The following is a 24,389-nucleotide window of genomic DNA, read 5'->3' on the forward strand; positions in this document are numbered from 1 at the left end:
TTCTCAGTAGGATGGACTTAATGTATATATCTCTGTAGGGATGCGCTTCGCCTACCTGGAGATGAAGCTGGTGCTGGCAAACATCCTCATGAAGATGGAGCTTCTTCCTGTCCCAGGACACAGTGGTCACCTCGAGTTTTTACGCAATGTCAACGAGATCCTGACTGCCAAAAACGGGATCCCTGTGCAAGTTAGGCCATTGTAATCCCTACGAAGTATTGTCTCTCCGTGGCTGGATAATGACTTATTAATGCCCATGGGATGGAGGGTGAGGTAGTATGTGTGAGCAAAATTTGACGCAGCCTGAAGGGATTTCTCCCCGTCTTCACCTTTTATGCAATATGAAGTATTAAAGAACATCTATACAGACTAGTAGATATTAACTTTGTAGGTAATGAGAAATAAAGAGAAAGTAAAGAAATATCAACACTACCATACTGAACTATGATTTTACTTACTCTGATTAGCATTTGAGGTAAGAGGGGTTGCAGAATAATTTTGAGGATCACCTTCCCAACTTTTTGTTTGGCAGCAATCTTCATCTATTCAATGATGAAATAACATTATAATGAGGCACTGATAGCGTCTTTTTAATTGGATTAAATATTTTGCAAGTACAATTAATAAACACAATCATTCTTACTTAAGAAATAATATTATACTTTAATTTTCTTTTGTTTATGACTAGCATTATATTAAATATGAGTTTTCACCTACCAGTATTGGATTTGACTTCCTCTACTTCCTCTTCCACAGTATCTGCAAATACAGTTTTGTCTGACGTCTCACCTGCAAAAAATGAAAAAAATATATATCCCTTTCCTAAATGCACTATGGCAGTATTTGTTGATGTTAGCAAAACAGCAATATGATAGTAATGATTCTCAATTATAAAATGCATATTTTCATACTTTAAAGAAAGGGAAATAGCAAATTTATTCTTTACCAGAACAGGACAAGACTTCTCCAACTTGCTCCAAAACATGTCTTGCTTGTGATGTATCTGCTGTAATTTCAATGGCAAAACATTAAAAACTAATAAAAAATCTTGTAAATAATATATAGTACTCTTCTAAATGAAGTATTTTAAAAATTACTGAGAGGACTCAATTCCCAATGATTGTAAGTTGGAGTCAGGGGACTTTGATTGAGGCAAATGCCGTCCTCTTGGTAACTCTTACCTAAAGTATCCATTTTTTCCAAGTGCACATGTTGGTAGCAGAAAAACGTACTTAATATTGATAATAAATAATATGACTTTAATAGGAAATAAATATGTGGAATAAAGAATTTGTGGATATACCTACCATTTACTGATTGTTGAGCTGATGAGGAAAAATGCAATTCTGTAGATGTTCTCAAAGTACCTGTTAATTGGTGAATTTATGTCATTATACTGCATATGCCAATGTCAGCGCCAGACAATCTACATGATCTACATTATATGCCAATCAGCAGTATTTTCTTTAATACTTTTGCATCTTTCACATTAACAGCTCATTATGAAGAAATATTTGTGGAATGTGAAATACTCTAATTAGAATATGTCCTACAGGTTGATGGGGGCTACATCTCCAATACCCCCATGACACATTGCATCCAACTCACATTCATGTAAGAGAGCATGTGGAATAAATCTAAAACTGAGTTATAACTTCATTCATATATGTTTATTAAATACTACTAAGTAATTTTATAAGAGATGACTTTATCTTCTTTACACTACGTCCAAAACTCCAGCAATCTCTCTATACCTGAGAGGAGTGTTGATGGGTGTATGCCATCCCCCAGCACCTACCAGAACAATTTCTATTCTTATCACATTTATGCCAAGAGTGTGAAACAGGTCTATAAAACATCTATATAACTGTGGACTCAATTGTGGTACTAATATCTGTTGTTGCAATTTGACATATGTTGCTTACTTTTTTATGATTTACAGGCCATCTCTTATAGAATTATGCAATGCTAATAAATGGTCAGTACTAACCAAAGTTCTCATCCAATGAACTTGACAAGATTTCCATTTCAATTTGCTGGTGATGCAAAGTACTTGCAGTATCCAAGTGCAGATCAATATCTGTAAAATAATATATGTGATGTTTTGTACTGTTATAAACAGATAAATAATGTATGTAAGGTATTGTAGTGGTTTGGTTCGAACAAGCCAGGGAAAATGAAATTCACTTTGGTCTCTTATTCTAATCTCTTTGGTAAAACCACAAGTAATAGCCACTGGTTAGTGGATCTGATCAGTCGTAGCTGGACGGTGAGCCTAACGTCAGAGGCGGTGGCGGCTGATGACGGCGAGGCTCGATGGAACTGCTACAAGACTGGACGAGATGTTGTTGCTGCTGCCGTGGCTATTACCATTCTGGCCTGACTAGCCGCCGCTGCCCTATTTAAGGGTCGCTCGCGGCTCAGCGTAGTTGGCAAGAGAGGTCGCTAGCCGCTCGAGAACCATTTGCTGGCTCCTGATTGGCTAGCTCATATTCACCTCTTGCCAACTATGGGAAGTGTGTGACCGCCTGTGGCTGCGTCACTACACCACTCCCCCTCTCTTCGAGAGCGGGCGTCGAGGGAGATAGGGAGCGACGCGCGCGACGTGGTTGAATCGGTGTGGCCTTCGTATCACTCGCCCAAAACGTGTGGTCATTCCATGAGGGGGCATGTCTGGCGAGGAGGGCCTTGATGGAGGGGGGCTCGAATGCAGGGTGGTGTGGTCGAAGTCAGATGCCTGGCGAGGTGGGGTCGGTTGAGTATGGAGCTGTGGAGACATAAGGTTGGGTGAGAATTGTTGCATTGCATGGTAGAGTGGGGGCGTAGGGTGGGGAGGATCTTGCGGGGTGCCGGGAACAGTTGTAGAAGGATGTGGTTGCGGGGTGGGAGAAGGAGAAGGGTTCGCTGTCGTGTGCGTGTGATCTGTGTATGGTGAAGAGTCAGGGGCAGGAGGGGAGTGTTGGTTTGGAAGGGAGAGTGTTTCGGGGGGTGAGGAATGACTTGGTTCGGTGGTGAGGATGGGGTTAGGACCATGTTGTAAGAGGTATTGTAGTGGCCCTGGAGGTTTGGTAGGGGGATTGATGGGGAGATGGGCCGGCTTGAGCCTGTCGATGGAGACGCTATCCGGTTTGGCACCTCGGTTGATCACGAAGTACTTTGGTGATCTGCTGAGGACTCGGAAGGGGCCGTCGTATGGGCGCTGAAGAGGAGCTCGTGTGGAGTCTTTCCTGACGAAGACGTGGTCACTTGTAGACAGGGCCGGGGGAAGGTGCTCCGGCTGTGGTTGTGGTGGACGAGGGGGTGTTGGACGGGTGTTGGCGAATGTGTCCTTGATGAGTTGGAGGAGGGCGTGACGATCCGGATCGCCGACGGCAGGCGTGGCAATTTCCCCAGGGAGGCGAAGGTTCTCAGCGTAAAGTAGCTGCGATGGGGAAATGTCATTGTCGACCTTAGGTGTGACGCGGATCGTGAGAAGCACCAGGGGAAGGGCGTCGACCCAGTCGCATGAGGGTTGTGCCTTCAGCGACTCCTTCAGTTGGCGGTGGAACCGTTCCACGAGTCCATTGGCTTGGGGGTGGTAAGCGGTGGTCCGGTTACGTTTGGTGCCAAGGAACTTGAGGAGGCTGGACCATAGGTCAGATTCGAACTGGGAGCCCCTATCGGTGACAATGATGTGAGGTGCGCCGAATCTGGATACCCATCCAGAGAGGAAAGCACGGGCGGTCGTCTCGGCGGATATATCCGGAAGGGGGATCGCTTCTGGCCACCTGGTGTACCTGTCGATACACGTAAGGAGGTAACGCATGCCGCGAGAAGGCGGAAGGGGGCCCACAATGTCCACATGAACTGACTGGAAACGTGCCGTTGGTGCAGGAAAACGCTGGAGTGGTGCGTGGACGTGGCGCGTAACCTTGGCCGTCTGGCAGGGGAGGCAGGTCCGGGTCCATTGTCTGACATCCTTGTTGATGCCTGGCCAGACGACTCGATCCGTGATGAGGCGTTGTGTCGCGCGGATGCCCGGATGACTGTGGTCATGGAAGGAGGAGAAGACGTCCTTACGGTGACAGGCGGGGATGTACGGACGGGGTTTGCCTGTGGAGATGTCACACCACAATGGTACGGGGTTGTTGGGAAGCTGTCTTAGCTGTAGGGACGAGGTGTCGTGCATACGTAGGAGGCGGAGTTCACCGTCGTTGTTCTGAGATGCGGCGATGCGTGTGTAGTCTATGTTGTGGTTAGGGAGGATGCTGGAGGTGATTCTGGACAAGGCATCGGCTACCTGGTTATCCTCTCCCTTGATGTATTCAATGCGAGTATCAAATTGGGAGAGGAAGGACAGCTGCCGGGAGACTCTTGGGGAGTGATGGTCGGAGACTCTGTCTAGGGCATGGGCGAGTGGCTTGTGGTCTGTAAGGATAACGAAAGGCCGGCCTTCCAGGAAGTAAAGGAAGTGCTTGACAGCCGAGACTATGGCTAGCAGTTCCCTGTCAAAGGCGCTGTAGCGAATTTGAGGAGGGTCCAGACGTTTGGAGAAAAAGGCAATAGGCTGGAGCTGGCCGTTGATCTTCTGTTGGAGGACGGCGCCAATTGCTGTGGAGGAGGCATCAGTGGTAAGGAATGTGGGTGCGTGAGCTACTGGGTAGGACAAGCGGGCGGCTTCAGCGATTGCCGCCTTGGCTTGTTCGAATGCCTGGGTCGCTTCGGAAGACCATCTCACAGGTTTGACCGACCGCTTGGAATGGTGCTTGGTGAGGTCGTTCAAGGGAGCGAGTTTTGCAGCTGCGTTGGGGATGAATCTGTGGTAATAATTGACGATTCCTAGGAATCGTCGGAGCATCTTGATGGTTGTTGGCTGTGGGAAATCTTGGATTGTGTCTACTTTCTGAGGGAGAGGATACAGACCTGCTGTTGAGATGCGGTGTCCGAGGAAGTCGAGAGATGAAACTCCGAGGAGACACTTGGACGGATGTACCCGGAGGCCATACTCTTGGAGGCGGCGGAAGAGGAGGCGGAGGTGTTGGCGGTGTTGGTCGTGGGTATCGGAGGCTACGAGGATGTCGTCGATGTAAACGGTGATGAAGTCGAAGTCTCTGAGGGCATGGTCTATGAACCTCTGGAACGTCTGGGCGGCATTCCGGAGGCCAAAGGCCATCATCTTCCACTCGAAGAGGCCGAACGGAGTGGCTATGGCTGTCTTCTGGACGTCTTCCGGCGCTACAGGGATTTGATGAAACGCCCTGACCAGGTCAATTTTGGAGAAGACCTGCTTCCCGTGAAGCTTGAAGTGGAAGTCTTGAGCGTGAGGGATGGGGTAGCGGTCGGGCTTCGTGATGCGGTTAAGTTGACGGTAGTCACCGCAAGCCCGCCATTGGTTGGGCGGTGGGGGTGGCTTGGGAACCATGTGGAGTGGTGATGCCCAAGCACTCTCCGATGGTTGGATGATGTCCTGGTCTAGGAGTTCTTGGAACTCCTGTTTGGCAGCGGCCAACTTCTCTGGGGAAAGTCGTCGAGGCTTGCTGTGTACTGGCGGTCCAGATGTCTGGATGTGGTGCATGATGTTGTGAGGGGTGGTGGTGGTGTTGGTCTTGTCTGGCGATGTTAGCTGGGGAAACTCCTGCAGGATGAGTACATAATCGCCAGCGGACTGGAGGGACGATATCTGGTGGGATTTGGCGTTAGTGGTGGTTCCCGGTATGCTTGTCGTGCCGTGGTACAAGCAGTTATCCTTGGCGTTTACTACCATATTGTAATGCTGGAGGAAGTCGTAGCCAAGAATGGGGTGCTGGACCGCTGCTATGACGAATGTCCAAGGGAACTTGACATCGTGGAGGTCCAGGACGCTGTGGTGGCTGCCGTACGTTGCAATGGGCGTACCGTTGGCTGCAAGCAGGTCGTAGGATGGCCACCGTGTACCGTGGTTGGGTTCTTCCGTCGGGGGTATGATGCTGACGGCTGAGCCCGTGTCTACCAGGAAAGAGAGGCCAGAGTGGCGATCACGCACTGAGAGGAGGGTGTGAGTATGGTTAGCGGGGGTAGGAGTGCTTACCGACCCCCGCGTTTGGCGTTTCCCTGCGACCAGCTGCATGGTTGTGTGCATCTGAGCGCCTTGGCTCCGAAGCGGGTATGGTACCAACAGGAGGCAGTATCCTGTCGTGGAGCGGGGCTAGGTGGTGGTTGAGGGGGGGTTCCCTTCTCAGCAACCAACTGGTTGAGCAAGGTCTTCATGTCGGCGACTTCCTGCCGTAGTTGCTGCATACTTTGGTCACTGGCACTATATGACATGGGAATGTTTTCACTCACAGCACTATGGTCGGTAACACCTGGGTTGTCACTACACTTTGCACGAACACTATGCACTGGTTTGTGTACCGAGGTATGTCGCTGGAACAACCTATCTGCTATTTCGCAGTATTGTTCGTCGTCCTTATCGCCGGCTAAAGCTTCCAGGTGTAAGTGGATGGCGTCCGGCATCTTGGAGAGGTGAATGGAGCGGAGGAGTTCCTTGGGCAATGCCACCTTTGCACGGGTGTTGAGGTTGGCCATACGGGTGTATAGCTGTGAGGGGGTGGTGTCACCGAGTTCGCTCTGCTGGATATCTCGGTAGAGCTGGTCGTCAGGCCTGGCGCATAGCTTCCGTAAGGCAGTCTTGAGGGCGGCACACTTGCCTTCTTCCGGAGGAGAAGAGACGGCGTTACGGACAAGGGCGATGACGTCCGTTGGTAGAGCGGCGATGTACGCGCCGAAGGCTTGGTGGTCTGGAACGTCACCTTGAGTGGCTAAATAGGCTTCTGTGTGAAGTACCCAGCTCTCCAAGTCACGGGAGAAACTGGGAAGTTTCACTTGTGAATTTTCCATAATCCTGGTTGTCTTTCACCGGGGTCACCAATTTGTAGTGGTTTGGTTCGAACAAGCCAGGGAAAATGAAATTCACTTTGGTCTCTTATTCTAATCTCTTTGGTAAAACCACAAGTAATAGCCACTGGTTAGTGGATCTGATCAGTCGTAGCTGGACGGTGAGCCTAACGTCAGAGGCGGTGGCGGCTGATGACGGCGAGGCTCGATGGAACTGCTACAAGACTGGACGAGATGTTGTTGCTGCTGCCGTGGCTATTACCATTCTGGCCTGACTAGCCGCCGCTGCCCTATTTAAGGGTCGCTCGCGGCTCAGCGTAGTTGGCAAGAGAGGTCGCTAGCCGCTCGAGAACCATTTGCTGGCTCCTGATTGGCTAGCTCATATTCACCTCTTGCCAACTATGGGAAGTGTGTGACCGCCTGTGGCTGCGTCACTACAGTATCTATGCTCAGAATTTAGTTTGTAATTTCAAGTTGAAATATGTTTTGTGCAAATACAAAAATTAGCTAATGGCAATGAAAGAATATTCTAAATAATGTTCAACTTTAAAGTAATACATACATATATATATATATATATATATAATATATAGAGACAAGCAATGTTTTGTTTCAAATACAATGTGCTAATAAAATATAAAGTAATTTCAATTAAACTCACAACTGTGCTATACTATTTTCACATTGATCAAGCACTTACCTGCATCCATACTGGTTATTACTGGCTCATCTGGGTGTGCTGGATCTGATAGATAATAGAATGCATAATCATAATGAAAATCATTACTTCTTACCAAACAATGTCAATTATTGTAATCTTATGATAATGTATGTATAAAACTGCATTGACTCACCAGGCAAATTTTGATCTGGGTATGCATTGAGGCACAAACGGGTTTATGATGCATATTGCCGTTGAGAAAAATGATGGCTACATATCCTTTGACTTTTATTTGTGTAGGTGTTTTCTTCCTTAATGAATAATGTTGATATACCGGTTACTTGTATCCACTTTGAACATCTATGATCTATCAAAAAGAAGAGAATGTTGATTTACATTTTTACTTAATGAATAAAATGACACTTATATGTCTATAATACTTAATGTTGGCAGTATAATATACACTTACCTTTGTCACTGTGGTTCTTTGGGAAACCGATGGTACATGAATTCAGGATGAGAACTTTTGGACCGTTTGAACTAACCGTTACCATGTGTTCCAAGTGACAGATGGCTGAAATGTAAACATGCAGACGATTCAAAAGACCCGCTAATTCTTTCCGAATGAAGCAGAGCGATTTCTAGCGTTGAGTAATCATGAGTAATCAGTTAGGCTATTTACACCTTTTCCGTGCCTTCCAGTCTTTCGTATATAGTCTGGTTCCGCCCAAGATCTAAGGATATAAGGTCTAACCACTTCCGACCGAATTTCGAGGGAGTTGGCGCAGCGGACCCGTGAACGTCACCTGGCTGTTCAAAGTGGGGTTCTCGGATCCTATAGCTGTCAGTTGAAGCTGGTCCGTCGTTCGGGAATATCGTTACCTTCGCTCGCACCGCTCCACGCAATTAGTTATATTCTGACAAATATAATATAAAATATATATATAAATATATATAAAATATTATAGTTCCTGTCTATATATATGAATATATATGATATATAATATATAAAATGTTATAGTTCCTGTCTATATATATGAATATATATGATATATAATATATAAAATATTATAGTTCCTGTCTATATATATGAATATATAATATATATGATATATAATATATAAAATATTATAGTTCCTGTCTTACTTGGCGTTTCACATTTTTCTTCAGTGTTTTACAAAGAGAAAACGGACCCAGCCTAATGACGTCAGAAGTTGCGCACAATAATTCAAACGGTCTAACCTGTATATTTAGACCTTGGTTCTGCCGTTGCTAGGGAAAAATTACGCCGTGTTTGATCAATATCGCCGTCAGCATGGCGATATTTTCTAAATCTCAGCCTATCCTGACTTCCAGGCACCAGGAATCTCTGTAATAGACGGCAAAATGGTCGAGATTGTCATGCTAGTTTACTAAATGTCATTAAACCTTCTCAAATGACTTCCTGTCTACCTTGTCATAAAACTTCTCTAGATTCATTACGACCCACAAAACATCCTTGCCTTTTGGACTGGGCCCTGCTTCAGTAGAATGAAAAGATCTGGCGACAGTCAGAAAACAAATTCTGCAATGTGCCGTGGCCGTAGCGACAGGAATGATTGAGATAGTTTTGGGTACCGACTTCAATTGAAGAAGAGCGCCTGGCATTAGTGAAAAAAACAATCTGTAAAGTAAACAGTGCATGAAAGGAGTCATAAGTTTCTGAGCGGTACAGTTTTCTTTCACTCTTCTCTTTCTATTTCTCAGTCCTGCGATTCACTCCCCTGGGTTCACGTAGAAAGCACTTTTGTAGTTTTTTAAGACAAGTTAGATCGCACAAGTCGGCTGGGTGAATAAAAAGCAAAACTTCCACCATGAATGTCAGGGTAAGAAGGGCGGCCGCGGTGTGGAGGGCAGCAAGCGTGATGGACTTGCAAGTCATCCTGAGTCTCCGAAACTTGCGTGACGCAGAACAGTGAGTTGTGTTTAAAATCGTATCATAATTATGAAACAAATTGAAGTTATATGATGCATACAGTATTCCAAAAGTCCTGCCCTCCCCTCCCCCTGTAAGGAAGATGGCCAGTCAAGACAGGCACTAACCCTTCACTCATCCCTCATCCATTTGTTTCCAATCTATTTTACCTCCTTGTAAATGGAAGGCCATCCCTGATTCCCGTCCACTGACCAAGTCAGAAGAAATGCAGTAATACACATCATCACAGCAGGGTCCGACGGCCAAGGTTGGTCAACCCCCAGCGCTTCATTACATGGCAAACTCCTATTCCCTGCCCCCCCATGTCCACTCCCGAGTAAAAGAGAGATGATAAGGAGAAATCCCATCAGGCCGCGTTAATTCGTAATTCATTTATAAGCATTCTCCACTTTCACCTATTTCTTGCCCTTTTCCTTCCCTGCTCAGGAGCAGGCAAGCCTTTTACCCAAGAGCTTATTTACCTCATCTATTCATCTGTCTTCTCCTCAAGTTCACTCCATCCTCCTCTGCTGTCCACATTTTTTGCTAGTCTTCCTTCACTTATTCTTTCTACATGCCTACACCATCCCAGCATTCATTTCCAACCCCATTCTCCTCTTCATCCCGTCGTTTCTCGCAACACCCATCCTCGTAACCCCCACCAACTTAGACACTTCATCTCAATCTCATTAAAGTGTTCTTTTCTGATCCCTTAAGTTCGAACTCTGTCTCATAAATTTTCTTAGGTGGAATTACCCCTTCATATAATGACACTTTTCATTCCTCCAAGACATTTGCTTGCTTCCCTCACTTTGCAGTTCACCTCCATCCTCACTCTTCCATTCCCCACTAGATGATCATTCAATTACTTAAAATTCTCCTCTTCCCGTGACCTATAAGATTTACCTCCAACTTATTGCCCCCTTGCATATCTAATCATCTTACTTTTCCCCACATTTAATTTTCAACTTTCTCTTCTCAAATACCCTCCATAATATAATTTGCCATCAGCTGCCTTAGACTCTCCGCTAACTCCTACTCCCTGATAGTTTCACGTCGTTGTTCTTCGTATGGCTTGTATATAGAGTGAAAAATATCACTAATTCTTCAAAAAAAAAAAAAAAAAAAAAAAAAAAAAATAGGCATGATAATTTTTCGCTCTTTTAAAAAGACCATTTGTTGCGTTAGAATTTTTTTGTTACCTAGTTTACATTTGCTTGGTGGACTAACCTGCTCCGGGCTTGAGATGGCAGGATTGGATGTGGGCGGTCATCAGTAGGCCCAGTTTGCTCGATTGCCGATAGAGAGTGTGGTAACTGTGACGTCAACTTTGCGCTTTGCTGCTGAAGATGGAATTCATTCTAGTCTAACTCATCTACTAGGCAATCTCATTTATTTCTTTCGTTTTAGCATCCTGTGAAGAACATGATGATATTTTACTTATGTTGATTACTAAAGTGTGAAGTAGATATTAAATACCACATATATTTTGTATGGAAGTTTTTTACTACTGTATTTGTTAGTGCGATTTATGCTTAAAAACGAGAGTATGAACTGTCAGTGCGTTTTTTCATATTTTGTTGACTGAGGAAATGTCAAACTCAGGATTTTTTCGGTTATTTATTAATCTTAGTTTAGTCCCTGTTAATTTATTGTATATCTTTATGGAAATGTTTGTGGCCTATCTCAGCTGCTAAGAAATCACATTTATTTATTTATTCTATTTTAGCATTTCATTAAGAAGACGATGGAAATTTACTCAGATGAAAAATTCAAACATTGTGTTACCAGTTTATGTTTTGTTTCGAGGGAAATCATCGTCAATAAGGGAATTATTTTTCAATAGCAACTGTAGTGTATTATCTGTATAATGATAGAGAATAAACTTCTGAAATATTTAACAACCAAAGTTTCCCTATTATATGAAAAAGAAATGGAACTGTGCTTATATATCTGTCAATATTTATAAAGTAGTAACTTTTTTGTTCAATCTAGGGATTTTTTAGCACGAGTCTAGAGAATTAGTGATCTTCATGTGTGGGAGCCCTGATCTTGCCCCGCGGTAGGGCCCTCAGAGCCAGGTTGATTCCGTCCTTTGCTAGGATGACTCCCGGTTTAATTTCCAGTTCGAGAGGCCTGTCGTGACCAGGGACCTCAAGGAGCTCCATCTGGAGGAGGAGGTGAGCCAACGCTAGCTTGATTTCGAGGAGGGCGAACCGCATTCCTGAAAGAAAGAGAATTAGTCCGGATCTGCTTAGTTCATACGCTCTATTCTTTCCTTTATTATGGTCATGGACTAAAGAGAATAGTGTCACTACTCTGCTCTGCTCTGCTCACCACCGGCTCACAATCCTTATGAGTAGGCCTAAGGCCTAACACGTTGGGTCGCCTCCCCGCCTGGCCAGAGCTATTGAGAACTAATGCGGTAATCCCACAGTGGGTCCCGGGAATCGAACCCACGACCACCTGTTCATGAATTCACGACGGCATCCACTGGGCTACTGCCCACTCTATAAGATTTGACTCTTTTGCAAAAAGCAAAAATGGCAGGGCATCAGGTGAGGCCCACATTTTGGAAATTGTTCGAGATCCTATCTGGTCCCAAGTTTCCCCCGAACTAAATAAAATAGGCTGTCGTCAGCCAGAATAAGGAGGTACAGAGAATGTTACCGCATTGGAAGGAATATATGATGCCTAGAAAAAAAAAGGCTCGGAATTTTCAAGGGAAAGCCGAGGAGAGAGCTGATTGGTCGGTGTTTGCTTGAAGGCATTTACAAGTAAATGAATGAATATACTATAACAAGCAATATAAGATAAGATATAAACAAATAAAAGAATGAGTGAATGAATGAATGAATAAGTAAATCAATAAATGAACAGATAGATAAACAAATGAATAGATAAGTAAATAAATAGATAAAACGTTAATAAGATGTATGGAATTATCCAGTATCGCATGATCACACACGCACGCACACACACACCAACACACACACAAACACACACACACACACACACACACACACACACATACACACACACACACACACGCACACACACACACACACATACACACACACACACGTAGACGGATTCACGGCGAATATTGGAACTCCGGAGAAGAAGTAAAATTTTCGTGGATCTCAACAACGAGGGAGTACCTTTATGTATTAGTAGGGAAGGGGAAAGCTTGTGGTGTAGTGGGAAGGTGATGAAAGGGGAGAAGGGGAGGGATTACTGAGGGAAATGGAAGGAAATGAGAAGGGAGACGAACGGGCTCGCCCTGACGGCATACAATCTCTGCCTACGATATGGATATGTTCCACAAGCCTGGACGACCAGTCTCATAGTTCCAATTCCTAAACCCGGTTCCGACAAATTCCGACCCATTTCCCTCACGTCCTGCTTTAGCAAAGTGCTGGAGCGTATTCTTCTCAACCGCCTCATGTTCCGCCTCCACGACAAACTCTCCACTAGGCTCTATGGTTTTCTGCCCCACCGCAGCACACATCACTGTCTCTATGAATTATACACCCGCCTCTCCCCTACCAGTATTGTGGCCTTTCTAGATCTTAAATGTGCGTTTGACATTGCAAACAAGGATATCATCCTCGATCAGCTTGTAGATTTTAATATCAAAGGGAATCTCTTGAGATGGGTGCAAGGATACCTGAGCAACAGATCGTCTCGTGTACTCTATAAAGGGGCTATTAGTGCTACCAGGAGATTTGACCTTGGCACCCCACAGGGGGGGTGTCCTCAGTCCATTTTTATTCAATGTCCTCATGCATCGCCTTCTTTCTCTACTCCCTGATGTCCCAGGTACCCAAGTTACATGTTATGCAGACGATATATGCATTCATTCGATCTCCTCTGAAGATCTTCAGCTCTTTCTCCACTCGTTTTATGAACACTCATCTTCATGTGGTCTCATCATATCCCCCGAAAAGTGCAGGATCTTCTCTCCCCGTAAGCCACGAACACTCCCTGCTTTCCTAGTAGGTACCAGCGTTATACCACTCTGCACGCAGTATATCTACCTGGGAGCGCCCGTCCGCGTCACCCCCCCCCCCACCCCCGTACGGCAGCGTATTCATCCACTTGTTGATGACGTATTGACTCGACTACAACAACGCCTAACACCTCTTCAGTGGCTTACCAACAACGCTGCTGGGATCTCCATAGCAGTGGCAAGAAATATATACGTAGCATTTATCCGCTCAGTCATCGATTATCTCTCTCTACTGCCTTATGTCAACTACCTAAATCAGCATTGAACCCTCTCGATAAGTTTCAAAATAAAGCTATGCGGCTCATACTGGGTTGCCCAATCTCTACTCGGGTTGTCAATATGCTACAGGAACTACATCTATCCCCTCTGACGGAACGAATACACGCTAACGTAACATATTTCACTGTTAAATGCTTACACACCCCACATATTAGCCCCCACTACTCGAATGTCATCACAACGTCTCTCGACCCCACCACACCTCGACCCCGACTCCAACCTGGTGGTTGCGCCCTTATTAGAGCCATTTGCACAAACCTACAGAGTATAGGATTTCATATTCCTAGACAAGAAATTGTTCACAATCCGCCCCCCTGGAAGGTTCCGCTCCCCGCCGTCACCTATACACCAACATGCAAGAGTGACCTGCCCCTACTACAGAAGCAACTATCTCTAGAAACCATCGCCAAAGTGACCTCTTCCCTCCGAGCTGTCCATACAATATACACAGACGGGTCACTGCAACCGGACGGAAACACGGGCTGTGCCATCTACTCGCCTAGTATGGTTCCACCCCATGGAGGCTGGATTGGACGCCGACTACCAGGTTTCCTTAGCTCAACTTCCTGCGAGCTCCACGGACTCCTGGATGCTGTCAATCTACTGCTACGTATTGGTAGTAATGGCCTAATTATCTGTGACTCCCAATCTGCTCTCCGTGCCTTGTCCTCCCAAAAATCAGAATCCCATAACCTAGTAACTCGCATTCTATTTCAGTTAGCCACAGCCCTTGAGCACTCCCTTGTTATTCACTTCCTGTGGATCCCTTCTCACGTAGGAATAACTAGCAACGAGACAGTGGACCTACTCGCCAAGGCAGCCTGCGAACAGCCCTCACCCGCAACTGACGCTTCACCTAGTTCCCTTTCATTCTACAGACGCAAAATACGTGCTGCAGCTCATTTGCCTATCGTTCACCGGAGGAATATCGAACGACCTTCGAGTGTGACCATTCAGCACTATGATCACTTTGCCAATCGCCCCCACAAATATCGCCGCCGAGGACTCTTAGTTAGAAGACATAATGTGGTATCTGCTCGACTTAGATTAGGCTACAGACCAGTGTGGCAGGTGAGCGAGACAAGAGACATGCCTCAATTTTCTTCCTGTAAACTGTGTGACTTGCCCAATGCAAATAACCTTCAGCATTATTGCCTTGAATGCCCTGCAGTAACAGATTTAATCCCCCATAGAGAGTCTGTCATTGATGTATGTAAATACTTGCTTGCCGATAACCATTTATAAACACTACTCTTACGTCACCCACACTTTGGTGGGTGCTAACTATCGTTGTACGACGTAATAATTCTCATGTATGATCTTGTCCACGACTGTCTCAATTATGTCAATGTCTCTTATATCATGACTGTGATATTGTACATACTTTTGTTTTGTATATACTGTTGACTGTGATTGTTTTATACATGCTGTTATTACCACTGATTATATACCGTGTCCTCCACCACTGTGTCCCAACCTCTGAAATTTTGTACTTAACTACGAATTGCCACCTCAGTCGAACAGCGTGTCCTATGAGTCACGATCCTCATGTAAATAGCTAATTACCTATGAACTAGGCTTGCCGCTCTTTGAGCGTAATAAAATGATTCAAACAAAGCCCTGACGGCAGAAAAAATGTAAACAAGAGGTCTGCTGATGACGCAGGGGAAATAGAAAATATCAGTAAAAGCATTAAGGTTAGAAATATAGATAAGAACAACACAATGGAAAGTGAAAATAATAATTTCCATGGATTTAATGAGGGGGGGGGATGCCAACCTCTCCCGATTAGCAAGTCTAGAAGAAAAACTAGAGAAAATGACCGAACATTGGGAGAGTAGGTTCGGTCAACTTACGCGGCTAGCGCAGAGAGTTGATCAACTGGAAGATTCAAAGAAGGAGAACCAAACCCTAACTAAAGAATTAGAAGAATTAAAAAGACAGTTAAAAGAAGTAAAAGATGAGAATGAGGAATTAAAGAGGAATAATAAAGAAAATGAAGAGTCCATAGTAAAAGAAGTACAGGGTTTGAAAAAAGTCCAAGAGGATAAAAAAAAAAAAAAAAAAGTAAAGGCATAAGAGTGTCTCGGAGTTTTCCAACCAGTGCCCTAAGGTTTGGATCTTTTAATGTGCGTGGATGTGGTACAGATGTGAGTAAAAGGGAAGAGATAGGCAGTATGTTTGTAAGAAGAAAGATGGATGTGTTGGCTTTGAGTGAAACTAAAATAAAAAGGAAGGGCGAGTGTGAGTTTGGGAGTTTAGCTTGGAGGTACTCAGGAGAGAAGAGGGGACGAGGGAGAAAAGGGGTGGCTATACTAGTAAGTGAAGAGATAAGTAAGCGTGTAGTGGCGTGGAAGGAGGTTTAATCAATGTTGATGTAGATGAAGGTGAAGCTGGGAAGGGAGATGTGGGTTTTTGTAAGTACGTATGGGCCTAGTAGTGAGAAGAGCGTAGAGGAAAGGGAGGCTTTTTGGGTATATGCAAATGGGTGTATATAGGGATTAGGGAGAAATGTCAATGTAGTTGTATTGGGAGACCTTAATGCTAGGGTAGGAAACGAACCAATAGACGGAGTGATTGGGAAGTATGGAATTCCAGGTAAAAATCGTAGTGGAGAGTTCATGGTGGAGATGTGTCCTGAAAGAGAGTTGATGATAGGAAATACAGTGTTTAGGAAGAAAGTCAAGCATAAATACACATGGGAGAGGGTGGTGGTTGGAAGGGTGGCAGATAGAGCGTTAATGGACTATATAGTGGTGACCAGGCGTATGGTAGGAAGAGTTAAGGATGTACATGTTCTAAGGGGAGAGAGTGGGGGAATATCAGATCATTTTCTGGTGGAAGCTAAAATGAGAGTGGAGAATAGGTGGAGAAAGAGTAAAAGGGCAGAAGGTAGGAAGGTACTTAGAGTGAACTGCTTAAATGAGAAAGAAAGGGAGAATGAGTATAAGAAGAAGCTGAGAGAGGAGTGGGAGGGAGTAAAGGATAGAGTAGAGCTTGGAGTGGAGGAGGAATGGGGATGGTTCAAGGAGGGAGTCATAAGGTGTGAAAAGATGGTGTGTGGAACAAGGAGGGTGGGAGGAAATAGAAGAAAAAGTAGTGAGTGGTGGGATGAGGAAGCAAAGAAGGGTGTAGAAGGGAGTCGTATGGGAAGTACAAAGTAAAGAGAAGGGATTTTAAGCATAAGATAAAGGAAGCAAAGAGGAGATCAGATGTGAAATGGGGTGAGAGTATGACAGAAAATTTTGAAAGTAATAAAAAGATGTTTTGGAAATAAATTAAAAGAGGAAGAGGAGGCAAATCAAGTAGAGAAGAAAAGGTAAAAGGTGCAGATGGAGAGATGATAATGGAAAAGAAGGCAGTGAGAGGAAGGTGGACAGAGTATTTTAGGAAGTTGCTAAATGTAAAGGAGGATAGGGAGGGAAAGGTAATTGCAATGGGAAGCGATAAGAAAAGGAAAGTGATGAGTGAGGAAAATGGAGGAGAAATAGGGAGAGATGAAGTGAAAGCAGCTGTTAAGATGATGAGAGTAGGTAAGGCACCTAGTTTGGATGGATGGCATGCAGAATGTCTGAAGAAAGGAGGTACAGTTATGGTGGACTGGCTGGTGAGGTTATCTAATGTTTATTTAAGAGAGGGTAGAGTGCCGGAGGACTGGAGGAGTGCCTGTATAGTTCCACTTTACAAGGGAAAGGGGGACAAGTGTGAATGTAGTAGTTTCAGAGGGATCAGCTTGTTGAGTGTAGTTGGGAAGGCTTATGGGAGGGTCTTGATTGAGAGGATTAGGAGAGGAACAGAGGGAGTAATTGGTGAGGAACAGTGTGGTTTTAGGACAGGTAGGGGTTGTGTAGATCAGATTTTTGTGATAAGACAGATATGTGAGAAAGCTATAGGAAAAGGTAAGGATGTTTTTTGGGCTTTTATGGATCTGGAAAAGGCTTACGGCAGGGTAGACAGGAAGGCATTGTGGGAGGTACTGCAGATATATGGGATAGGAGGAAAGCTGTTAAGAGCAGTCAAGAGTTTCTACGAGAGTAGTAGAGCTTGTGTTAGGATTAGAAATGGAGAGAGTGAATGGTTTGAGGTAAAGGTGGGACTTCGTCAGGGATGTGTTATGTCGCCCTGGCTGTTCAATCTATACATGGATGGGGTGGTGCGAGAGGTGAAAGCAAGGGTAGTGAGTCGGGGGTTGGAGATGGTTAAAGAAAATGGAGAAAAGTGGGAGGTGAGCCAGTTTTTGTGTGTGTGCGTGTGTGTGTGTGTGTGTGTGTGTGTGTGTGTGTGTGTGTGTGTGTGTGTGTGTGTGTGTGTGTGTGTGTGTGTGTGTGTGTGTGTGTGTGTGTGTGTGTGTGTGTGTGTGTGTGTGTGTGTGTGTGTGTGTGTGTGTGTGTGTGTGTTTACCTAGTTGTATTTACCCAGTTGTATTTTACGGGAAGGGGAGCTATGTTCGTGGTGTCCCGTCTTCATATCTCATTTCATCTAAACTATTTTTAAATTCATGTATTGTTTTTGCACACACCACTTTCTCATCTAACTTGTTTCAACTGTCTATTACTCTGTGAGGAAAGCTGTTCTTTTTTAGATCTCTTCTGTAGCTGTCTTTCTTGATTTTCTTTCCGTGTTCTCTTATATTTCTATCATCCCATTTTATCAGATTCTCTCTATCAGTAATTTCTATGCCTTTCATGATTCTGTAAATAGCTATCAAATCTCCTCTCTCTCTTCTTTGCTCTAGTGTCTGTAGTTCAAGTTTTGCTAGTCTCTCTTCATATGATAGTTTTGAGAGTGTTGGTGCCAATTTTGTAATTGCTCTTTGTATTCTTTCAAGTTTTTTTATACATTTTTTTGTGCTTGGTGACCATATCGCTGCTGCATATTCCAATCTTGGTCTTATCAGAGTGATTAGAATTTTCTTCACCATTTCTTCATCCAGGTATGTAAATGCCACTTTGATTGTTCTTATTAAGTTATAAGTTTCTCCAAAAATCTTATATATATGTTTCTCAGGTGACATATTGTTCATAACAATGACTCCCAGGTCCTTCTCATTTTCTACTTTTTTTATTCCTTCTTCTCCCAATATAAATGATCCTGTTATTCTGTTTTTACTTTTTCCAAATTCCATTATACTACACTTTTTAGCGCGTTGAACTCCATCTCCCACTTCCTACTCCATTCCTGTACTTTATTTAGGTCACTCTGTAGTGACTCACAATCTTCTTCCGTGTTCACTTTTTTTAACAGTTTTGCATCATCTGCAAAGAAGCTCATATAACTTTCAATTTCTTCATCCATATCATTAATATATATAGCAAACATTATCGGGGCCAGAACTGTTCCTTGTGGAACACCGCTTATTACGTCATCCCATTTTGAGTGTTTGTCTATTATCACTACTCTCATTTTTCTTCCTTGCAAAAAGTCTTCAATCCATTTAAGCAGTTTGCCCTGTATTCCTCCTTCAGTTTCTAATTTCTTAAGCAACTTCTTATGTAGTACTTTGTCAAAAGCTTTTTTTAGGTCTAGAAATGCACAATCAGCCCATCCATCTCTTTCTTGTATTATATCTATTAGCCTTGAATAGAAACATATTAAATTGGTGACGCATGATCGTCCTTGTCTGAATCCAAATTGCCTTGGATTTAGCACGTTGTTTTTTTCTAAATATTTTACCCATCTACTTTTGACAATTCTTTCACATATTTTTGCTATTGTACTTGTTAGAGAGACTGGTCTGTAGTTGGTGGGGTCTTCTTTATTTCCTCCTTTATATATAGGTACTATATTTGCTTTTTTCCAATCTTCTGGAACTTTTCCTTCTTTCAAGGAACTGTTTATTATGCTATGTATTATGTCTGCCAGTTCATTCCTGCATTCTTTCAAAATCCAGTTTGCTATTTCATCTGGTCCATGCGATTTTCTAACATCAAGATTACTCAAGTGTTTCAATATTTCATTCTTTGTTACTTCTATTTCTTTCATGGGGGGGATTTTCTCTTTCCATTCGATCTCTTCAGGTTGTATGTTCTCTCTTGTAAACACTGATTTAAAATGTTTGTTCATAATTTCCGCCATTTCAATTTCCTCTGTGTATTCAACTCCTCCTTGTCTTAATTTCTCCAAATCTTGTTTGTTTTTCAGTTTGCTGTTTACAAATCTGTAGAATAGTTTTGGTTGATCTTTACACTTTTCTATGACATCTTTTTCATATTTTCTCTTTTCCTCTCTGCACGCTTGTACATATTCATTTCTATAACAAGTATATATTTTCAATTTTTCAGGTCTTCTGTCTTTTTTCCATCTGGTCCAGGCTTTGTCTCTTTTGTCTTTTAACTCCCTACAACTTTTGTTGTACCAGTACTTTACATATTCTTTTTCTTGTTTTTGTCTTGGTACATACTTTTCCACTCCTTTTTTTTTTTTTCTTTTTATAAATGTTTGTCAAAATATTCCATTTCTCTTCCACTGTTGTTTCTTCTTTGTTTATTCCTTCCCAGTTTTCTTTTTGAAAGAATTCTCTTATTTGATCAAATTTTGTTTTTTCATACATCATTCTTCCTTTTCTATATTGTTCATTTCTTTTCATGTATTTTTTCTCATTTAGTTCCAGTTCAATCAGTATATGGTCACTTTTACTTATTGGTGTTTTATATTCAATCTTTTCTACTATTCTAGGTTCAGATGTGATTATTAGGTCTAGTCTTGATGGTTCTTCTTCATTTCTATACCTAGTGTTCTCCTGTATCCATTGCGTCATTGTATGGTCAGTAATCAACTCGAGTAGAACATTTCCCAGCAGACTTCTTTGCAATTAAAGTCGCCCATCATAACTATTCTTCCTCCATCTTCCATTATCTTATTCAATGTTATCTTTGTGTCCTCTAACATACTTTTATGTTCACTCTCTTCCCACGAGGCTGTTTTTGGAGGCACATAATTTATCACAAACTTTCTGCTCTTCTTATCTTTGTCTTCCACTTCGATCATAATCATCTCTACTGTATTCTTTCCATATGTGACACACCTCACATTTATATCCTTCTTAGTCAGGAACATAACTCCACCCCCTTGCTTTGTCTCTCTGTTTCTAATCCAATAACTATATGCGTCATTTCCTACACTGTTGGGTGGTAGTGGACCTTTTAATTTCGCGTCTACAATTCCCATTATGTCCGGTTCTTTTTCCTTCAGATAATCATTCAGCTCATTCAATCCTGTAATTAATCCATCTATATTTGTGTAAGACACTCTTAATTTTCTGCCACTTCCATTGTGTTCTCTGTTTCCCTTTTGTTTTTCTCTAGTATTTCGAATTTCCTTAATTTCATATTCTTTACTCTCCAATAGAATCTCTCTTTTTCTGACTCTGTTCTGTTCTCGTTTTTTTCCTTAGCTTGTTGTCTTTTCATTTTTTCCTCTCTTTCCTCTTTATTCATTTCCCTTTTTATCCATACCTTTTTATGTTGTTCACTTTCTGCTAGTTTCCCTGTTTTTGATAAGATATTCTCTGCCGTCGTTTGTGACCTGAATTTAATCTTAATTGGTCTGGTCTTATCTGTACTATACTTTCCGAGTCTAAACTTCTCTTCAATTTGTTTCATAATTTCAGGTTCATCTTCCTGAACTAATTCTAGTAATCTGCTTACTTTTTCATTTTCCTCATTGATTCTTGTGGTTCTATCTGGGTTGTGTTTCTCTTCCATTCCTAATATAATTATACATTTCTTTTTATCTGCTAAGTCTCTTACTATATTTTCCTTTTGTCTCATCACTTTAATAACTGAGTCTTCAGTTTGTTCTTTCATTTGCTGTTTAATTATGTCAGTAAATGCAACTTTACTGTTTTCTTGGATTGTCTTCCAACCCTTAGCTTCTTTAGCTATGGCCTCTTTGTTTTCTCTATTATTCCTCTTTAATTCTTCATTCTCCTCTTTTACTTCTTTTAACTGTCTTTTTAGTTCTTCTATTTCCTTAGTTAAGTTTTTGTTTGCCTTCTCTAGTGCTTCCAACCTTTCAACCCTTTCAGCCATTTTTGACATTCTACCGAACCTACTCTCCCAATGTTCAGTCATTTGTTCAAGTTTTTCTTCGAGTCTTGCCAGTCGGGGGAGGTTGGTATCCTCCCTCCCCCCTCCTTAAATCCATGGAAATTATTATCCTCACCTTCTATTGTGTTACTCATATCTATGTTTCTAATCTTTACATTTTTGTTAGACTCTTCGTCGTCACTAAATTGGTCCGGCCCTCTTTTGTTTACATGGCGTCTGCCTGCCTGGACCAAGTCCTCTCCTTCCTCATTTCCTTCCATTTCCCTCAGTAATCCCTCCCCTTCTCCTTTTTCCTCACTTTCCCACTACACCACGAGCAATCCCCCCCCCCCTCCCCTGTAAATACGATAGGTATTTCCTTTGCTTTGGGATCCACGAAAATTTCACTTTTTCTTCAGAACGTCCTCTACGCCGTCCATCCGATGAAGTGTGTGTGTGTGTGTGTGTGTGATCGTGCGTGCGTGCATGTGTGATTCACCTTGGCCTTTGGATCACGGGTTGGACTCGTGATCGACAGCTACTTCCTTCCCGGAAGAGAGCTCAGAGCTCGTATGACCGATCTATGGGTAATGCTGTGACCTTACCCGCACACACACCCCCACGAGAGTTGGAGGAACGACTCGAAGCGCAGCGATACTGAAATTATTTCAGCCCTGGGCAGGGTTCGTACCCGTTCCGCCGTAGTGACAGTCGGAGACTATACCAACTGCGCCACCGAGTGTGTGTGTGTGTGTGTGTGTGTGTGTGTGTGTGTGTTTCTGTGTGTGTGTTTGTGTGTGTGTGTGTGTGTGTGTGTGTGTGTGTGTGTGTGTGTGCGCGTGTGTGTGTGTGTGTGTGTGTGTCCGTGCGTGTGTGATCATGAGATTCTGCATAATTTCATACACCTTATTAACCTTTTATCTATTTATTTACTTATCTATTCATTTGTTTATTTATCTGTTCATTTATTGATTTGCCTATTCATTCATTCATTCATTTACTCAATCTTTTATTTGTTTATATCTTATATTATTTGTAATGTATTGATTCATTTACTTGTAAATGCCTTCAAGCAAACACCGACCAATCAGCTCTCTCCTCGGTTTTCCCTTGAAAATTCCGAGCCTGTTTTTCTAGGCATCATATATTCCTTCTAATGCGGTAACATACTCTGTACCTCCTTATTCTGGCTGACGACAGCCTATTTTATTCAGTTCGAGGGAAAACTTGGGACTAGATAGGATCTCGATCAATTTCCAAAATTTGGGCCTCACCGATGCCCTGCCATTTTTGCTTTTTGCAAAAGAGTCAAATCTTAAAGAGAGGGCGGTAGCCCAGTGGATGCCGTCTTGAATTCATGAACAGGTGGTCGTGGGTTCGATTCCCGGGACCCACTGTGGGATTGCCGCATTGGTCCTCAACAGCTCTGGCCAGGCGGGGAGGCGACCCAACGTGTTAGGCCTTAGGCCTACTCATAAGGATTGTGAGCTGGTGATGAGCAGGGCACTGGCCGTAAAAAACGAAAGAATAAAGAGTATGAACTAAGCAGATCCAGACTAACTCTCTTTCTGGAATGCGGTTCGCCCTCCTCGAAATCAAGCTAGCGATGGCTCATCTCCTCCTCCAGATGGAGCTCCTTGAGGTCCCTGGTCACGACAGGCCTCTCGAACTGGAAATTAAACCGGGAGTCATCCTAGCAAAGGACGGAATCAACCTGGCTCTGAGGGCCCTACCGCGGGACAAGATCAGGGCTCCCACACATGAAGATCACTAATTCCCTAGATTCGTGCTAAAAAAATCCCTAGATTGAACAAAAAAGTTACTACTTTATGAATATTGACAGATATATAAGCACAGTTCCATTTCTTTTTCAAATAATAGGGAAAATTTGGTTGTTAAGTATTTCAGAAGTTTATTGTTCATCATTATACAGATAATACACTACAGTTGCTATTGAAAAATAATTCCCTTATTGACGATGATTTCCCTCGAAACAAAACATAAACTAGTAACACAATGTTTGAATTTTTCATCTGAGTAAACTTCTATCGTCTTCTTAATGAAATGCTAAAATAGAATAAATAAATAAAGGAGATTTCTTAGCAGCTGAGATAGGCCAGAAAGATTTCCATAAAGATATACAATAAATTAACAGGGACTAAACTAAGATTAATAAATAACCGAAAAAATCCTGAGCATTAGTAATTTGATATTTCCTCAGTCAACAAAATATGAAAAAACGCACTGACAGTTCGTACTCTCGTTTTTTAGCATAAATCGCACTAACAAATACAGTAGTAAAAACTTCCATACAAAATATATGTGGTATTTAATATCTACTTCACACTTTAGTAATCAACATAAGTAAAATATCATCATGTTCTTCACAGAATGCTAAAACGAAAGAAATAAATGAGATTGCCTAGTAGGTGAGTTAGACTAGAATGAATTCCATCTTCAGCAGCAAAGCGCAAAGTTGACGTCACAGTTACCACACTCTCTATCGGCAATCGAGCAAACTGGGCCTACTGATGACCGCCCACATCCAATCCTGCCATCTCAAGCCCGGAGCAGGTTAGTCCACCAAGCAAATGTAAACTTAAA

At 43.0% G+C, this 24,389-nt stretch overlaps 2 protein-coding genes across 3 annotated transcripts in view; one reads left to right on the forward strand and one right to left on the reverse strand.

The window, feature by feature from the left end:
- LOC143018087 (cytochrome P450 6k1-like) overlaps positions 1-716 on the forward strand; it is a 30,651-nt gene extending 29,935 nt beyond the window's left edge. For both annotated transcript variants that reach the window (XM_076173194.1, XM_076173193.1), the window contains exon 7: positions 39-716. In XM_076173194.1, coding sequence (XP_076029309.1) covers positions 39-205 — 167 coding nt within the window. In that variant the 3' untranslated portion in view covers positions 206-716. The remainder of the gene's footprint in view (positions 1-38) is intronic.
- Positions 717-11,473: 10,757 nt separating this feature from the next.
- Positions 11,474-24,389, reverse strand: part of LOC143018089 (cytochrome P450 6k1-like) — a 75,405-nt gene continuing 62,489 nt past the window's right edge. The window contains exon 7 of the mRNA XM_076173198.1: positions 11,474-11,691. Within this exon, the coding sequence (XP_076029313.1) occupies positions 11,489-11,691 (203 nt within the window). The 3' untranslated portion in view covers positions 11,474-11,488. The remainder of the gene's footprint in view (positions 11,692-24,389) is intronic.

The sequence above is a fragment of the Oratosquilla oratoria genome, chromosome 34, assembly GCF_046742065.1.
Source record: "Oratosquilla oratoria isolate Oo_2021 chromosome 34, ASM4674206v1, whole genome shotgun sequence".
Classification (NCBI taxonomy): Eukaryota; Metazoa; Arthropoda; class Malacostraca; order Stomatopoda; family Squillidae; genus Oratosquilla; species Oratosquilla oratoria.